Genomic DNA, 17,511 nt, shown 5'->3' with positions numbered 1-17,511 from the left:
GATGAACCTGATTCTGTAAATTAGCCGAACTTCAGTAAAATACCTTTTCAGCTTCTCAACGTGAGGGCGTCAGAAAAGAGACATCTTGACTATGTATGAACTCTGTGCTTTTTGTCATAGAAACAATGATGTGAATAATGCGGGAATATCCATCTTTAATATCCCGACGTGCCGATATTCAAGTATTGCCATGTGCAAGTCTGAGAGCCAGGCTCACCCCAAGGAGGAACAAAGAGCTATCCCCAGGGTCTAATACAAAAGACCAAGGCTTGGAAGATACTTTAGAGAAGTGGAATTTCAGCCTTGCGACTCCAGTGAATACCTGCCCTCAGCTCTCAGGAGACACTGAACCAAAGAACATGCCTAAAGAGAAAGTCTTTTTTTCCCCTCCACTTAAATATATTTTTTAAATTACCACTCAAATCTTCTAACATGTTCTGAAGCACTGAAAAAAAACAATAACAACAACACATAACCCCAATTCTGAGTCTTCCTTTCAAGCTCATCCTTTCTTCCTCCCCTCTTTTGTCACTTTTCCATAACTACAACCAGGGGTTTCTTTTTGGAGCCTGAGGCTTTGGGGTTTATACTTCCAATGCCTTGTTGCATTTGGGTATATGAACTCTGGTCATTACCTTTGATTCTTTCTTCCTTATCTCTAAGGGTCAGAATTTTAGAAAAATGAGCTTTGAACCCTTCCCAGGCAAAACATAAGAAAAATAACTAAAGAACATCTCTCCTGTTGTTTGAGAATGATTGCTCTAAACCATTATTCTCAAGGCAAGGAAAAAGGCCTGAAAACTTTTATACTTTTACAATTTCTGCTTCTAATTAATAGGTTGAGAAAAACTTCTTTAGATTTGTTTAAAATAAAAACTTCAGGGGGAAAATCCTAAAACCAACTTTTGTGGACTTCTAGATTCAATTAGTTTTTTTTTTCTTTTTTAAAGCAAGACTTTCTAACCTTCCCACTTTCTCCCCACTGTATATTCCCTCTTCCAATACAGGCCATACACCAATTCCTATAAAATATTGCTATATGGTGTATTTGGGCCCTTGGAATCCAGTAGAAACAGAAAATTTAGTCAATATCTAATGACTCAGAACATAGAGGTTTTGTTTTCTTTCTCCAGAAGGGAAATGTTGAACCATTTGTTTCTTTCTTTTTTCCCTTTCCTTTAATCACCCAGAACTGGTTGTAAGCACAGCACTGAAAAAAGCACACGTGAAAATATATTTTCAAGAACTAAACTCTGAGTAGACCCTTTGCTTCCCCCTAGAAGGGTTAAGGGCCCCCTACGCACATTTCCAGGGAGTGGGGAGGGGGTGGAGTTCAAAATGCCGATTAAAGTCAGAAGTATGTCCACACATCTCAGATTCTGCTCCCTGAAACTCAGCCCCTTTCACTATCTTAAAGTATTGGGTATTAAGATGTCAGTTATTTCTTTATCCCATTCCCCAATACATAAATACTTAAGCAAATATAATCTAAACATAAAATAAGCCATTTCCACTTCCTTCTTAGATTCATTTCTTTGGGCATGGGGCCACTGGGAGCAAAATATATATTTCACACTAGAAATGATATAGATAACCCAGAAAGTTTCACACTAGAAATGATATAGATAACCCAGAAATCCTGGCCCAGCTCTCCTGCTTCCATGAAAGCACCTAGTACAGGGGTGGCCAACTTTTTGCCTCAATTCCCCCAAATTATTAAACCACAAAGATCCCTGGAGGGGTGGGGTGGGGGAGGATGTTCAAATTCACACTGGGATAAAGCATTCAACCTTCATTTGCAAATTCAAAATCCAACAGCGGAGATTTTCATGAGTTTAATGACTTGCCAAGGTTTTATGTTTCAGCAGCTCCTGCCATATGATAATATACTTAGAGAGAGAACCCCGCCCCCCTCCCACCCCCGTCCTGCTCCAGGGAGGGGGCTGCCCTCGGTCAGGATGCTAACCTAGTCCGAGGGCGGCCTGCATGTCCCAGGTCCACCCCACAGTACCTTAGAGCCCAGCAAGGTGACAGCAGGCACGGCCTGCCCCCGCAGCTTCGGCTCAGCCAGGAGCGCAGGGAGGGATGGGCCCAGAGTCCCCACTTCTATAAGGTCGTCAGGTCCGTGTGGTGGTCCTTGGTTAGAGGCTGCAAATGTTGGCCTGGGGCAGCAGAGGAGGAGCAGGAGGATGACGACGAGGATGAGGAGGACCTGCCTTTGGTGTTGGGCAGCTTGTGGTCTTTTTTCCACTTCATCCTCCGGTTCTGGAACCAGATCTTGATCTGGCGCTCAGACAGACACAGAGTATGAGCGATTTCAATCCGACGGCGCCGTGTTAGATACCTATTAAAATGAAATTCCTTTTCCAGTTCTAGTACTTGCTGCCGGGTGTAGGCCGTTCGGGACCGCTTAGGCTCCCCACCGGTGTAGTTGGGGTTCACTGGGAGACAAAACAGACAGCATAGTCAGGTCAGCGCCTGGCCACTAGTTAGGCCCCTAGTCACAGCGCGCTCACTTCCTGGCTCGCCTGGAGGCCCAGGACCCTCCCCGAGCTCCAAGCCCGCTCTCCCTCCCGCCTATCCTGTCTCCCCCTCGCACACGCTCACTCCTACCACCCCACACCCACCCACTGCCCCACACTCACAAGTGGGGATTTTTATCTATGTTCCCATCTCTCCAGCCCACCGCAGGCTCCAGAATTTCAAGCATTTTGGAAAGCCCCTCTACTCCATGGTGTTCCCGGTGCTCTGAAAATGGAGTCCTCCCCCACCCCACTCCCATCTCCACCCACAGACAAGCAGCCTGCCACATGGTCCCGGCCTACTCCTTCAGCTATAAAAATTTATGGAGAGAGTAATTCTGGCGCCACTGAAGCCCCACATGCCCCCACCCACTCGCACCCTCTTCCGGGGGGTCCAGGTCGGTGGGCCTGAGCCTTACCCGAATTCACGTGCACCTTCTTCATCCATGGGTAGACCACAGCCGGCTGCTTGAGTGCCGTTCCGGGGGACGGCTGCTTGGGGCCGCCCGGATGGCTGCAGGCCCGGGCACTGGACAGGGGTGCGGGTGGGGGCGCCGGGGGCGCCGGGCACGGCTCTCCCGGGGCACCGTAGTGGCCGCTGGGTTCTTGCCCGTGACCCCGAGTGGGCAGCGCCGAGCCTGGCCCAGGGCCGCCGCCTCCGAAGGTCTGCTCACCGAAGTCTGGCCGTGGGTAGAGCCCCGGGGGCTGGAAGTCGGCACCCTGTGCGCTGCCGCTGTAGTAGTCTGCGCCCTGCTCGCCTAGGTAGCCACCTTGCAAATATTCCTCACACGGAGGGAACTTGGGGTCCACATACTTGGAGTTCACCATATACGAACTCATGGCCATTAATTTCAGAAGGTAGAAAATACTAATTTTTCTCGTGTTGTCTTTTTTTCTCCTTCCATAGGGCCCTCCTACTTGCTGTCAACTGAATAAAGTTGGCGGCCATGTGACCACGCCAGCCAATAGGGAGGGAGCGAGTTTATCACCGGGTTGGTGAGCATCTCATAATTTTCACAAATTTAACTAAATAACATACATGTAATCAAGTGACTCGCTGTGGCACATTTGAGGGCACCCACCAGATGTTAATGTAGTTCTAATCCCCAGCACCCTCATTCCCTGAAGTCCCAGTTTTTGTCTGCCACTGACTTTGCTAGTCTCCAGTGCCCTCTCCACTCACTCTGCCTGAAAGCAGCCCCCCAAAATGGGTACAGTTCAAGGGGTAATGAATCCCCATATCTGTTGGGGTGTAGGCACCAAAAGGCAGGTGGGCAAGGCAGCTTCTGAGTTGGGCAGAGTATCCCAGGCAGGCAGGGCTCCCACCAGCCCAGACCGCGGGAACAGGGACTGCCATACAAAGGCTGAGTCCAGGCTTTGTCTTCTCAGGGTCACCCAAAAGTTAGTACAATCTGGCTGGCCTGAATCAATTTAGGCAATGAGTAACCACCGAGCTTTCTGCAAGTACCCAAGCTGGGTGTTTCTAGACAAAGCCGGGCCTTGCAGGTATGGCAAAAGGCCCTGCTGCCCCAGCCTGTGCAGCTGAGGAGTGAGCAAGGAAGGTAATAAGGGCACCCACCTCACCCAAATGGGCCCCAAAGGTTCCTGCACTCCTTCTCAGTTCGCCTTCTTCCCACATGGCAGTCAATGGCCAGTGAGCTCTCTCACCGGGTAGCCTCTGACCTTATGCTCCTAGAGGGCAGAGCTGGGGCTACCTGGTCTCCCACCTTACTCACCAGTCCCCTAAAACCTAGCCCTTGCCTGCAACCTGAATTCGTGCAACCAATTAGGGTTTTACACAAGAGCCTCTGTTTAAAAGTGAAGAAGCTCCTCCAGGAAAAGGGTGTTCTGTGTCATCAGGCTTAGTCGATCTTCCTGGAGTCCAAGATAATAAAGCAGAAAGAGGCGACTGACCCGCCCCAGCTGCTTCTGGCCTCTCCTTCCGACTCAGGCTATTTCGAAGAAACGTGAAGTTTTTGCATCGACCATATATTCCCCTAGAATCGAATCTGTGACTATGTGGATACCACACAAATTCGGTTCTACAGGGTATATATAGACAACGTTACTACTTCCTGGTTCCACCCAAATCAGGTACCCAGACGGCTGCCAGCCCTGGCCTCTTTCTCGGAGCTGCCATCAGCCTAACAAAGCCATTCGCATTTTCAGAGACGTTTCAGGTAACCTGAAGGGCTTAGTGGCAATTTGCAGCAACGAATTCCCCATCCTTGTACCAAGGCCAGGGTTATCCAGCAGCCAAGAAGCCAGGACAGTCTTCTTAAAAAAGAAAAAAGAGATGAGAAGAAAAAATAATCCATCCCAGATATACCACTTTTATTACCCCTTCTCCGAATCCAAATACCCCCAACCCATCAAACGGTATTTTCCAGAAAGGAGCAAATGCCCTCAGTGGCAGAAGAAAAAGGCAAGAAAGGAGTATCTTCAGTCTATCATTTTTTCCCACTGCCGGGGCAAGTCAGGTTGGCTGACAAAGCCAGTTCTCTAAGAAGTCCGAGCATTTACCTTCCTGGGCTCTGAGCTCGGCTGGCCTCTTCGTCCCGCTGCTGCTGCTGCTGCTGCTGCTGCGACAGACCCCTGAGGCAGAAGCAGGCGCTGCTTGCAGGCATCGAGCCGCCCTGGGCTGGGGCTGGCGCACTAATGGTGAAGGGCAGGGCGAAGGGTCATTCGAAATCATTTACAAACATATCACAAAGTTTCATTATTTTTGCTTTGTCGACAGCAGCACACAAGAGTACAAAAGTTCACGAATTGCACCCGCCCCAGAGCCTCCATGCTAAGGCTCACCCCCTCAGTTCAAGGCACCAAGAGCACAGACACAGTCAGGGCCCGGATGGATTTCAGGGGCAGAGAGATGCCAGGGCTCAAGTGGGTCATTTGAATCCCTGACATTAGGCCAGAGGTGTTAAACATTTTTTTGATTGATTTGATTTTCCCCTCATGATTCAAATTTAGTTTCAAGCCTCAGCCTGAGTTTGGTGGGATGGAGTAAGAAGACCCCTCCACCCCCAAGTCTGGCAAAATTGGTTGCCTGCTTCCACTTTGCACTTTGCACACTCAACCCCCACCCCACCCCACCCCCGCCCCCGATCCTTTGGTTCCAGTGCTTTGGCAATTTTGTAGGGATTTCCTGGGCACTAATTCTAACAAGAGCTCTGAGGCTGCCCCATTTCCAATTCCCTTGTCCTAGGAAAGTTCCCCCCAACTTCCCCTAATGCCAAGTGCTCCCACACTCCTGCCTTCCTGGGGACTCTGGGCCTAGGCTTAATCCAGACAAATTGGGGGAGCCTGCTGGGCAAGGTGGGGATCTGGTGAGGGTATACATTTTCATATTTGTTAGACGCTGTGACCTGCATTTCACCTTATTGCTCGACTTGTTCAGACAGGTCAAAGCCAACGAGTTATTGATGAACGAAAGCGTTAAATATTCACCTCCCGCACAACTGCTCATACAAATGCTTTTGATCTCTTTTTTGTGCTGTGTTCGGCCACAGGGTGCTGAATGCGGGTTTCCAAGTGAGGAGCCTCAGCAGAGATAAGCACCCAAGAGCCAGGGCTGCAGCAATAAGGGCGCAAGACAGGAAGGTCCTGGGGACATCAGATTTTCCAGCCTGGAGTCAAGAGCGGGTTTCACTTGAGCCAGCCTCATTTGTAGAGGAGAACTATGCACTGGCGAAATATCCACTTCTGGGGTGGAGCGCAGCGCCCAGAGAGTAAGATAGGCTGTCCAGCCTGGAGGGCAAAAACAACAACAACAACAACAAAAAACCCTGGCCCAGAGCCAAGTCCCAGCTTCTCTGACTATGGAGAGAGGATGTCTCACCAGAGGGAGAGAATGCCTGATTCCCACAACCCTCGAATATTCCATCTCCCTTTAAAATAAAACCATCTCCGTTTTGCAGCGAGGGCGGGGGCCACTGTTTTTTCCATGATTCTCCCGCCATTACCATCATCTTAATGAGATAATCTTTCTGTAAACTTCACGGGTCTCCTCAGAAATGTACCCGTCCTCCGCAGCACATGCAACTCAGAAAGATCCAACTTTCGAGCCCAGGAACCCAAGAATCTATGCCTCCACCTCATCCCTTCCAATCCCCTCGCAATATCTGCCTGCAACACCAGTGGCTCTGGTGTGGAAATTCTCGAATTGCAGTTACAGCGAAGCAGAGGTGAACGAGAAGGGCTGTATCTCTCCCCTCCTCACTCAGCCCGTGTCCCCAACCCAAAGCCCAAACCGCTGAGGCTGGGTCCGGGGGAGGAGCTAGGAGGGAATTCCACCTAAAGCTCAGAATTCTCTGCCCTTCCCGGAAGCGGGCCCACTCAACACACCCGCCATACAGAGTTAAGTGGTTTTTTTTTTGGTCTCTTTTTCTTTCTTCCTTTTATTAAAAAAACAAAACAAAACAAAAACAAAACAAAACAAGAGAAGGTTGGGCCAGGCTGGGTCGGGTTTAAGCTGGGTCGGCCTGCGGATGGAGATCGCGTTGCCTTGGTGTTTGGCAGGTCGGTTCTTACACAAGGCGATACTCGCCGCAACTTAATAGGGCGGGCTGCTAATTAGCTGCAAGCTCTTAAGAGAAGTATACTCTGCGGTGGAGCTGCACCTGTGCGAGCAGAGTAGACCTGGGAAGGTCGCAAAGATCCAAGGAGGCCCAAGAAGACAAGAAGGAGAGCCTGCAGCACATTCCCTTAGTTAGGTGATTGTGAACTAGGCCCCAAAAATCTTTCCAGGAGCTCAACTTAGAACCTCCACCTCCAAAGCGAGCTCCCCTCCCATTGCCAGGCCAGGGGAGGCAGGGCGGTTCTTCTACCCTCCCACTCCCCTAGCGCGCGGCCCTAGCCCACCACCTCTCCAGCTATCAATACCGCTCTTCGCGATTCGGAAGAAACGGGAAGGTACTTACAGAGGCGATATCTCATGGTCCTGACCTGTTGCAATAAAAACGGGGTCACTTAAATTCCACAGGATAATAAAGCAGAGAGAGATGATACACAGAAAAATGACAAGGCCCATGCACCCCACCAATACCCAGACCTCCCTGCTTCGGGTGCCCGCCCCCAGGAACTGCGCCAAATTCTCCGCGGAGCTGGAGATCGTAGTCCTCCAGGGCAGACTCACAGAGTAGGGGAGTATGGCCCCCAACACCTCCCCACTCCACGCACCCGTGGGCAATACCTTACTGGTTGCTTGGCCCGACTCAGCCAGCTTGTAACAGGGTTTCCCCAGTGGGAAAACGGGAAGCGAGAAGAAAATGGGCCTTTGTGTATTTGCTTCTGCAGAATCGGCTGGGTGGGCGCAGGTCTACTGGGGAGGGGACAGCCTCTGCATCTATCCCCAGCCCCAGCTTCCCGTCTGTCTTGCGTTGGGAGCAATTCAGGTCCCCTTTCCAGTTTCAGAATGGTTTCGAATTCCCCACCCCCAAACTAGTGCCCCTCAAATCTGTCTTCTTCCCAAAGAAGGGCCAGGCTTGGCTGGGACTTGCCTTTCCACTTCTGTTCCAATTCAGAACAAAGAGCAATTCCAAGAGAAATGAAGACCCAAATGATAACCTAGGAGGAAAATCGTTGGGTTTAAAGGTAAATGGCAACGCTTTAGATTGTTATCCAGCGCTATGGATATGACATCATTTTGTCAGCATTGTTGCTGGAGAACCCACAAAGCAATCTTACAATGCAGAGGTCATCACACAGGCTGGTGTCCAGCTTTAAGTTTTCAGTCTCTTCTAGTTTTATTCTAGGATGGCAGTCCTCTCTGAGAAATCTCAGAGGCGAAAAACTATCTCCGTCCTCACTCTTTCTCTCTCTCTCTACACCTGGATTGCCCAGTCTTATTCCACTTCTGAAATAGATGCTCCATATGGGGAGGAGAGAGACAGTGAGTCCCTCTTGTGAAGTGGGAGCCTTCAATTCCTAACTTTCTGTCCAGAGGGAGGGGAGAAAACCGGGATTCCCCTTCTATTTGTTAATTTAGGATTAGGCTAAAATTAGAATTAACTTCAATGAGACTACTCCCCACCCCAAGTGGAAAATAGAGGCAGAGAAATCTCCCACCCCTGGAACTGTCCTGGAAAAAATAAGTGACTTACTGGGTTTTTCTCTCCTAGTGGGCAGGGGAGCTGGGAGAACTGCCTCCTGCGCCGGGTGCTAGCTGGAGCCTCTCACTTTCCTATCGCTGCTCCAGGAACCAAGCATCTGCACTTGTATGCTCTTAACCTAATTTATGGTGGGAATTATATTTTGGCTTGTCAACTCTCAAGCCATAAAACAAAGTTTATTGGAATCACGTGCCTGTAAATAGCCACTCAGGTCGCATCTCTGCAGAACCATAAATAACCTTTGGCTTTAAACTTTTATTCACTAAATAAAGGTTCACTGCAACTGTTCCTTCACATTTAAATAGTTCCAAATATCCAGGATGCAAGGGGGGGATCATATTCATATCAATACCCTGGGCTTTTCAGATAGCATCTTTTCAGAGACGTCTGTTTAAGTTGGGAGATAGTGCTATTTGGAAAAGGCTGGTTGGTGGGCATGTCTTATGATTCTTTGGCTGCATTCACTGTGAGTACCATCAACTCCTTTATTTCAATCATTTCCTAGCTCTAGATGTGGTAAATAAATAAAGAGGAAAGTCAAAGGCCACTTTTTACTGCTTATGCCAGAAGTTGAGATTTTGTTCAAGCTTCAATAGAAAAAGGGTTAAGGAGAGGCTGGGTGGGCTTGAAGGAGGGGGTGGCAGTTGGAGTTAACACTTGGCTCTGTATTGTTGTGGATGAGCTCAGCAAAGTTAAAGGTAGCCACATGCCTGGAGGTTTCTATAATTTGCTTGGATCTGAAAGGAAAGCCTTTGCAAGTGACCAAACTGCTTAAAACAGCAAGACTTGGGGTTTGGTAAAGTGAGAAAGTGGAGAATAGCCCATCGGAATCTTTGGCAACTGCAGCTCTAAAGAAGGTTATAAAACAATAAAACAGCCCTGGTGTGAAGGGGAGAGGGTGTGAGGAAGCAAATGAGGCTCTCAAGGAACCCAAGCCCAGGAAGTCAGATGTCCCCACTCCCACAGCGGTCCAACCACAGAGCTTGGGGCTCGCAGTACCGTAGGGGCCCAAACCTGGGTGGGTCCTATTCTCCACCTCCTGAACCACTACACCCACCAGAGGGAAATCCTAAGAGTGCAGGAAAGAAGGGGGAGCATGCTTGCATGCTGAGAAAGCCAAGAAAAGGAGCTTGGGCCTGATCACTGCTCTACTGGAGTGTGACATTCTATGCTTGGGGGAGGTGGGGTGGGAAAGATACCCCCAACTCCCACCAACAGGAGTAAATACAAAAAGAACTGACCCCCAGCATCCTTCCATAGCCTGACAAAATTGCCACCAAACAATGTGAAACATGTGGTTTTTACAATTCTGATGAAAAGAATGGATGTTCTGTGTAGATTTGTAGAGCACACACACATATGATTTCTAAATCAAATACAGTTGCAAAAGTTCTCATTAGCAAGTCCCATCAAGCCCAAGAAAGAGATCCCTCTCTACGAAGATCTCTTTGCATTCTAATTTCCACCCATTCTCGGTGCATTTCTAAACCCAGTTCCTGATTTGACTTTCATTAGCTAGAAAGCAGGGGCTATTAGCCTGGATTGTATGGCATTCATTTCTCTCCCCTCCCCAAATAACAACTTAGGATCTTTTCCTTTTACAATTGGGAGCATCTGTCTTTAAAATATGAGTAAAGATCAACCCTTTCAAAAATGATTTCTGATTCTGTTAGTACTAGGTGAGCAGCTTCAAAATTAGTCTGTTAAACCACTGTAAAAAGTAATCAAAGTTTGAGGGGGTGGGAAAAGCTTTATTTTTTTAAGTTAATAAAACAATTAGTCAAAGGATATATGACTTTCTAAGCAATTGTGATGAGCTTTTTATGGAAGTGGGGTGGGGTAAAGAGAAGACCATGTTGAGGAAGTGGTGTTTGAAATAATGCCTGGTGCCTAGCTAGTCCCGGCTTAGCAAAAAAAAAATTTTTTTGAATTAATGGTGATAAAGGATGGTGACCAGGACTTGCTTGCAGTCTTAACTGTGACTTACATTAAGATAATAAATAAAATTCAACAACCTACTCTGTATATTTAGATAACAGAAAAGTAACTAGCTGTGCATAGGTAAAGAGAGGGGGAAAAAAGGACACATTGAGGCAGACATCTTCGATTACTTCCTAATATGAGGACAGCCAGGCAACAGACACATAAGGAGAGTGTCCATCTTCCTACAATCTTCCTTTGCCGCCCAGCCCTCAATGTCCTAAGCTGCTGTAGATGAGTGAGAGGGCAGCAGAGATGGAGAAGAGCAAACCTGGTCTAGTAAGAAGGTTGAGGACCAGGGGGAACAGCAGACTAGCTTGGGCTAATTTGTTGGGGTTTCCCAAGGACTTTAAATGATGGTGGTAGTGGTCATGAAAGAGGAGGTAGGGGAAGAGAGGTTGAAGGAAGCCTTCTTAAAAACCCATAAGGAATGGAAGGAGTTTCTGGTAAGACTCTAGGCACTGTCCCTCATTTGGCTAGAAAGAACCAGTCATGGGAACTCCTGCCCAGAGAGCTCCCATTAGGTAAAGTTTAGGGCTCCTCCAAATTCAAAAGCCAGAGCAGCTCCTGGGAAGGAGAAGAGTGTGAAGGAGCCTCAGGAGGCATAAGCTGCACTCCATATGTAGAGGTCTGCCCTTTGCCCACCCAAAGGGCCCCTGCTATGTGGCCCCAGGAAAGAATATTCTGATCCTGACTTTGAAAAGATTTCTTGCCCAGAAGTGATGTTAAGCTCTCCCCTTAAACTAAATATCTGCAAAGTGAGGATAGGTGTGGATGGGGCTTTGGATGAACTCCCTAAGCCACAGGCAGATGGATGAAGGAGACTGCCAGGCCTGGCACTTAGGGACACAGGCCAGGGGGAGAGTCAGAGAAGGATTGATCAGGGAGTCCCAAGCAGGAGACAAATTTGATTCCATATTCCTGGGACTGTCCTGTATCAGTGAAAAAGGAACACTACCCCTGCCACCCCCTCCTTACCCCCTACAATAGAGTCCACTTATTGGAGCTCTGGCTTGGGAAGAAAGGTAACTACAGAAGAAAACTTCAATAGTGAGAGATGAGACCCAAAACAATGGGCCCTGGGGCAGAATCTCTGACAGTGGGGCCAGGGGCTAGAAAAGGCTCCAGTGGTCCCAAGAAGGGCAGGGATGACCATCTAAGTCTTTTGAGAACCAAGAATGGAGGTTTTATGGCACAGGAGTTGGGGGTCGCTAAGGGGCTACAGTGCTGCCCTATGCCATGAGCCAAACTCCACCTGCCATGGTTAATAGTGGAAGATACTGTGTTTTGAGAGAAAATTTGACCCAGGTAGACTCCTGGTTAAGCCAAGAAAAGCAGCTTAGCCAAGGGCTGCAGAAGCCCTCTTAGGAAAGGACCATAGGCAGAAGTCATGGAAGTCAGAGCTAAGGGGGTGGAACCCAGTTGCAGTGGGTATGTGCATGTGTGTGGGTTATAGCCTGAGGTAGTATTTACATAACTCTTTTTAAAAGATAAAAAGAATCTCAAAAAATTGGAAGGGCTTATGGAGATTTTGGGGATAAGACCTTTCCAAGACATACCCTGGCATCACTATGGCCCACGTAGGGAGCTATGGCTCAGACATGGCCCTGGAACCTAGATCTTGGAACAAAAGCAGATTAAGGGTGAGTGGGGCACTCCTGACCTCCCCTTCTGTTGCCCACTGGTCTTTTGCTTATCCAGTCTGCTGCCAGTTTCAAGAAACTTAAAAGAGAACATTTGTCCTGGGGCTATAAAAGAGGGTACTTGCCCTGGTAGGTGTTACTAATAGGTGGTAGTGAAGATGACTCCAGGAGATAGACAGTGGGGTCTGCTCTCTGGAAAGGCCTGAAGCCCTCTATAGGAGTCACAGATGTGCCTGTGGGTGTGAGGCCTCTCCTACCTGACATCTGCCCATTGAGGAGTTAGGGACACTTTTCTCCTGGGTGTGGCTCTAAAGTGTACCTGTAGACAAGTGCTAAACACTGAGACTCAAGGGAGCAGGGCCTATGAGGCCCAATACAGAACTATGTTCTCCTGGATCTGCCACTTCCTGTGTGACCAAGCCTAAGCCTGTCTTCTCTGTAGAATTCAAGGACTGGATGAGTGAACCAGGTCTCTTCCAGCTCTAAAAGTCTAGGCATGATTGCTGAGCAGAAAAGGGATACCGATGGTAAGAAACACATATTGAATGCTTATTATGTGCTAAAACACTGTTATATGTACTTAACCAGTGAGTTAATGTATGTAAAGCAGAATAGTGGTTGGCACATAGTAGTGCTATGTAAGTAAAAATCCTCACAACACCACTTTAAGGTACTCTTATTATTCCTACTTTTCAAATGAGGAAACAGGCCTATAGTTTTCTCTACTTAAGATCACACAGTAGGTAAGTGGTAAAGATTTGAACCAAGGCAGTCTAAATCGACTCACCTCTTTGGAATCTCCAAGTTAGTAAGGGATCAATGTCCCTTTCCCTAAATGAACAATTACTCTATCTATGGGATAGTAACATTAGAAAACCCAATTTGGGAGGGAGCCCCAGGAACTATGGAGAGTCCTGAATGGTGGAGGGAACTTGGCCCCTGGAGACAGAAGAACCATAAAAGAAGCAGGAGAGACCCTTGGCCAGTATTTTTCAAACATAACTCTGCATTCTAATTGCTCCTAGGGGAGAGTGTTTATAAAATGCAGGTCCAGAATATTAAGATTTAGTAAGAAATCTGGCTTGAGACCCAGGAACCTGCATTATACACAAGATTTGAATACAGGCTTCATTAAGAATCATTGTCCTAAAGTAGGGAAAAGAGGGAGGCAAAAGACTTTTGTTGCCAAGAGACAATGGAGGATCAAGAGTTGGGTCAGAGGCAGTTGAAGTTGGGTGCCACCGCTGGTGCAGGAAACACCGTGAGCCCACCAAAGGCCTGAAATGAGAGCAATGGTAAAAGAAGGGTGTGTAGTTGGTGTGGAAAAGAGTAGAGCTGGGCATCTGCGGAGTTCTCAAGCCGAAAAGTCAACAGGATTCACCTTGGCTCAGAGGGAGCCCCAAGGGAATCCTGGGACCCAAGCTTTGCTCTAAGTGATCCAGGGCGAGGCCCGTCAGCCTGCTGGAGGAAGATCAAAACGCTGTGCTTTTAAAGGCTGCCCATTCTGGGTGCCAGGGGTTTCGGGAAGAGAAAGTAGCAAGACCAGCAGCCCAGCGCGAGGGAGCTCGTTGGGACCACCGCGGATTGGGCGCAGCTTGCCCTACCATGGGACTCTAGTTTCCTATTCTTAGGAGCCCAGCGTGCGAAAATCGCGCCCCCTCTGGGAAGGCAGAGGAAGTGAGACGGCCCGCCACCTCAGAACCTGCCTTCAGGCTACTGGGCCTGAGGGCTGTCTCTGCTGCGGGTCCCAGGATGCGGCCCCTGAGGTGGGCGCAGCGTCGCCGACCCTCCACCCAGGCGGAAAGCACTTCAACAGCCGAGGTGGAGGGAAGGGAGACGGAGAGGCAGGGTCACATGTTCTCCCCTCTCCCCCTCCCCGCCCCCGCTCCGCTCGCGCCCGGGGCAACTCTCGTGCCGCCGCAACCGCGAGACGCTTGTCCTACAGCGCCTCCTCCTGGACAAGGCGCCAGACAGCTAAACTGGGGGACTACGCCAGGCCCGGAAACGCGAGGCCGGGGCTTCTTCTCTGGGGCGGAGGGGTCCCCGCACTAGAGGCTGTAAGCTCTTCCTGCGGTGTACCCCGCGGCGGCCAGGAGTCGAGAGGGCCCTGAGGCCGTCTCCCACTGCACTCCTTCCAGCACAAACAACAGGCCCGCAGCCCAGGAGCGTGCATCCCCCATTAATTAGGCGAGCCCAAGCGGAAAATCCCTCCAGTTTGTCCGTTCATTTATTTATTTATTTGACCGCTCTCCGCTGAGCCGCTGGCCCCCGCAGAGCCCTTGAACGTGCTGCGCTGGCGTAACAAGATCCGGGAATGATCCCGCTGAAGGATTGGCCTGAAGTTTGGCGGTTTGAACAGGCGCCAAGAGGAAAGGCCTTTTCCCAAAGCAAAAGCACCAGGCTGAAAAAAATCTATACACTTCCCTTGAGAATCTCTCTGTCTCTGTCTGTCTCTCTCTCTCTCACACACACACACAATTTAAAAATATTTTTTATGGTATTAAATAAGTGTGTGTGTATTTATTTAACACCCTGAAAGAAGACTTGGTTTCCATTTGGCCACTAGCTCATATTTGCAGACTTGTTTCTGAAGTGCAGATTTAAATTGGGGTGGGGTGGTGAGTCAAGATGATTGAAAATAACGTATCAAGGGCAAGATGTTTAGTTATATTTAGATTGAAGGCTGGAATAAAGGAAAGATGAGTAGTGAATTCTGAGGGAGGGAGGAGCAGAGAGATCCGGTTATATCTTCCGGCTCTGAGTCCACTTGCCCCCTCCCCCCATCCATGCCTCCGCAAGTTGGATCACCAGGCTGGGCTATTTCACTGCACATGCGCTGGAAGCCTGGAGAGCGTGCGTGGCGGGCACTTTGGGGATATGCGGGGGGCGCACTGCTTTAGCGCCTACCTGCAGAGGAGCTTGGATGCCCTATCTTAGGCAGGCAGGAAACATACTTTTCTTTTTTTCAAGGAAACCTGTATTAAAGCGTCAACCGTGCTTTCTGATTTGCAAGGCATGTTCCACCGAACTCGGCAAAATCACCGTGTTGCTAACGAACACAAGTAAGGTTGTCATTTGCATGAGCAGTTACACATCTAGACACGGAATCTCCTGAGTAGTTAGTCAAGGCGAAGAAAAACCACCCTATCTTCAAAAAGCACACTTCTCCCTCAATCTGCACAAGTATCAAGTCTAAGGGACCAGTTCCTAGAAAGAAGGTATCTGTTCACACCAATTCCGGAGAAGTGGCCCTAAATGGACTTAAATCAGAATTCCGAATTTTCGGGGGCTTCTCAGTTTCCGGTGCCCCTTGATGCCTTGCCCGGCGGCCGCACTGCGGCAAGGCCGTAAATACCTCTAACAGCTGCCTGCCAGCCCAGAGTGAAATACTGTCTTTGTTCCGATTCTCCCTGCTTCTCGAGCCCAGAAAACAGAATTCTGGCGAAATATATTTATTTGGAGGAGCCTCTGATAGGAAAATAGGATTGGTTTTCAGCCCTAGTGCTTGTCCACACTTACAAGAGCAAGCCTTGCTCTTTTTCCTGGTCCTCGGGGAGAACACAAGCCCAGCTCACAGCCTGACCCGTAGACACCAAGGGCCAGACATGGTGGCATCGGCTCCCTGATCTTCTAAATGGATAGAGGTTCGGGCCAAGGACTCTGGGAGTTACACTCCCTGGCTTGTGAACTGTTTTGGTCCCAGTATTTTTTATTTCGTTTAATTTTTTTTTATTGAGTTAACGGACAATGGAGGCATTTCCGGCAGTGGCAAAGCGTTAACTCGTTTCCTTGTGGACTAAGTGGCCTGAGTTCAAGTGTGATTCACAGATTATTTATTCTCTTGGATGCAATCTACCATTTAGTTCCAGTAAGCTCTTAATGCTACCACAGGAGCTTACAAAGAGCCCTTCAGTCCTCCATATCTATATGCCCATGACATCACCCTCTGCTGCGTAATGGGACCTGCAGCCCGCCCAGGTTCCTAGTCACTTGGGCGCACTCAGTCACCGAACTCAGGGAAAAGCGACGGAAGCTCTGAATATCAAGGCTTGGCTATAATGGCCTCAGCTCCTCCCCACCCCCAACCTGGGCACAGCCGACCTAGGGGCTCTTTAGGCTCTGGAGTTGCCAGAGGGAGGGCCTAAGAGCCCCGGACCAGGGGCTTGCTTTTCAATAGGTAATGCTTTTACCAATATGAAAGAATGATCTAAACAGACATTGTACCATAGTAGAGAATGAGTCACAAAATACAAACACTACAAATTTAAAAATCAGTTTCTTATTTGTGAGTGATCATAATTAGTGATCCACAGACATCAACTGGCCACAAATCGTGGCCCTCCATTTTGAAACGAGCATGATTCCATCGTTAATTACTAAAAATACCTTTCTACAAAGATGTCATTTATTGTTTAGAAATGCTTTACGGCCAACACGGTTATGCTGGACTATTTGGGGGAACATTAAGTTAGATTTCGCAACTGAGTGCTTTAGAGACTATACACGGCCATGTGCAGGTCCACGCCATCCGCAATGCGGCAGATTGTCCAAATGTTTTAATATTTCACAACGTGTCCATGAGTAAATAGGCAATAGGATTTGAGAACTATATCCTCAAGTACCATTCAAAATCAGTGGGAGAAAATATCATTATTTTTTCTGCAAAGGATTTTATTTTGACTCATAATGTTTTGGTTCAGTAATTTTGAAGTAGAGGGCAAAATGTTACTATATAATATTGATTTGTAGGCAACACACACATGCTCACCACAACACGACAGTACATGTAGAGAGCAAAATATCTACCCTTTTCCTACCCTGGCAAATAAAAAACAGACGCGATGTTTGAACTTAGACGTGCTATACATTTCTTAAATATCTAATTGGTTTTTTCACAAAACCTGCACCAGATTTTCTGATACTATAACCTCCCGAAACATGCATCCATTTTTTGACATAAAATAATCCAAATTTACCTTTCAGATTATTAGACGTGGGAGGGACCTTTCTTGAGTTGTTACGAAAGTTAACTAAGAACTAGAGAAACGGTTTAAAATATATATAATTCCTTCTCATACACAAGGCCCAATAAACCATAAACTCTAGAAATTAGTCAGTATCACCCAACCAAAGCCTGGATTAACAAACGAAGCATATCCTGAGAACACAGAATCCACCCCACCCCCACCCAAGCCCCAACCCTCAAAAAACACCTGTTTGCCTCCCAAGTACCTCTGACCTCAGACAAACCGC

The 17,511-nt window shown here is 48.3% G+C and overlaps 1 protein-coding gene across 2 annotated transcripts; it reads right to left on the bottom strand.

Annotated features, from left to right (window-relative positions):
• Positions 1–1,820: 1,820 nt before the first annotated feature.
• Positions 1,821–14,714, bottom strand: HOXD4 (homeobox D4). Of its 2 annotated transcripts, XM_039855757.1 has the most exons (4): positions 7,445–14,714; positions 5,973–6,272; positions 2,942–5,177; positions 1,821–2,441 (listed from the first exon to the last, which is right to left on the bottom strand). In XM_039855757.1, exons 3-4 carry the CDS (start codon positions 3,366–3,368, stop codon positions 2,107–2,109), a joined length of 762 nt encoding a protein of 253 aa, XP_039711691.1. In that variant the 5' UTR covers positions 3,369–5,177; positions 5,973–6,272; positions 7,445–14,714; the 3' UTR covers positions 1,821–2,106. The 2 variants fall into 2 exon arrangements, with proteins under 2 accessions (XP_039711691.1, XP_039711692.1); XM_039855758.1 differs by lacking the exons at positions 5,973–6,272; positions 7,445–14,714 and having other exon boundaries at positions 2,942–4,799; positions 5,046–5,595.
• Between the last annotated feature and the right edge of the window lie 2,797 nt (positions 14,715–17,511).

This window comes from Pteropus medius, unplaced genomic scaffold (assembly GCF_902729225.1).
Source record: "Pteropus medius unplaced genomic scaffold, Ma_sr-lr_union100, whole genome shotgun sequence".
NCBI classification, from domain to species: Eukaryota; Metazoa; Chordata; class Mammalia; order Chiroptera; family Pteropodidae; genus Pteropus; species Pteropus medius.
Note: the sequence above shows the minus strand (reverse complement) of the source record. Positions and strands in the feature narration are given on the sequence as shown.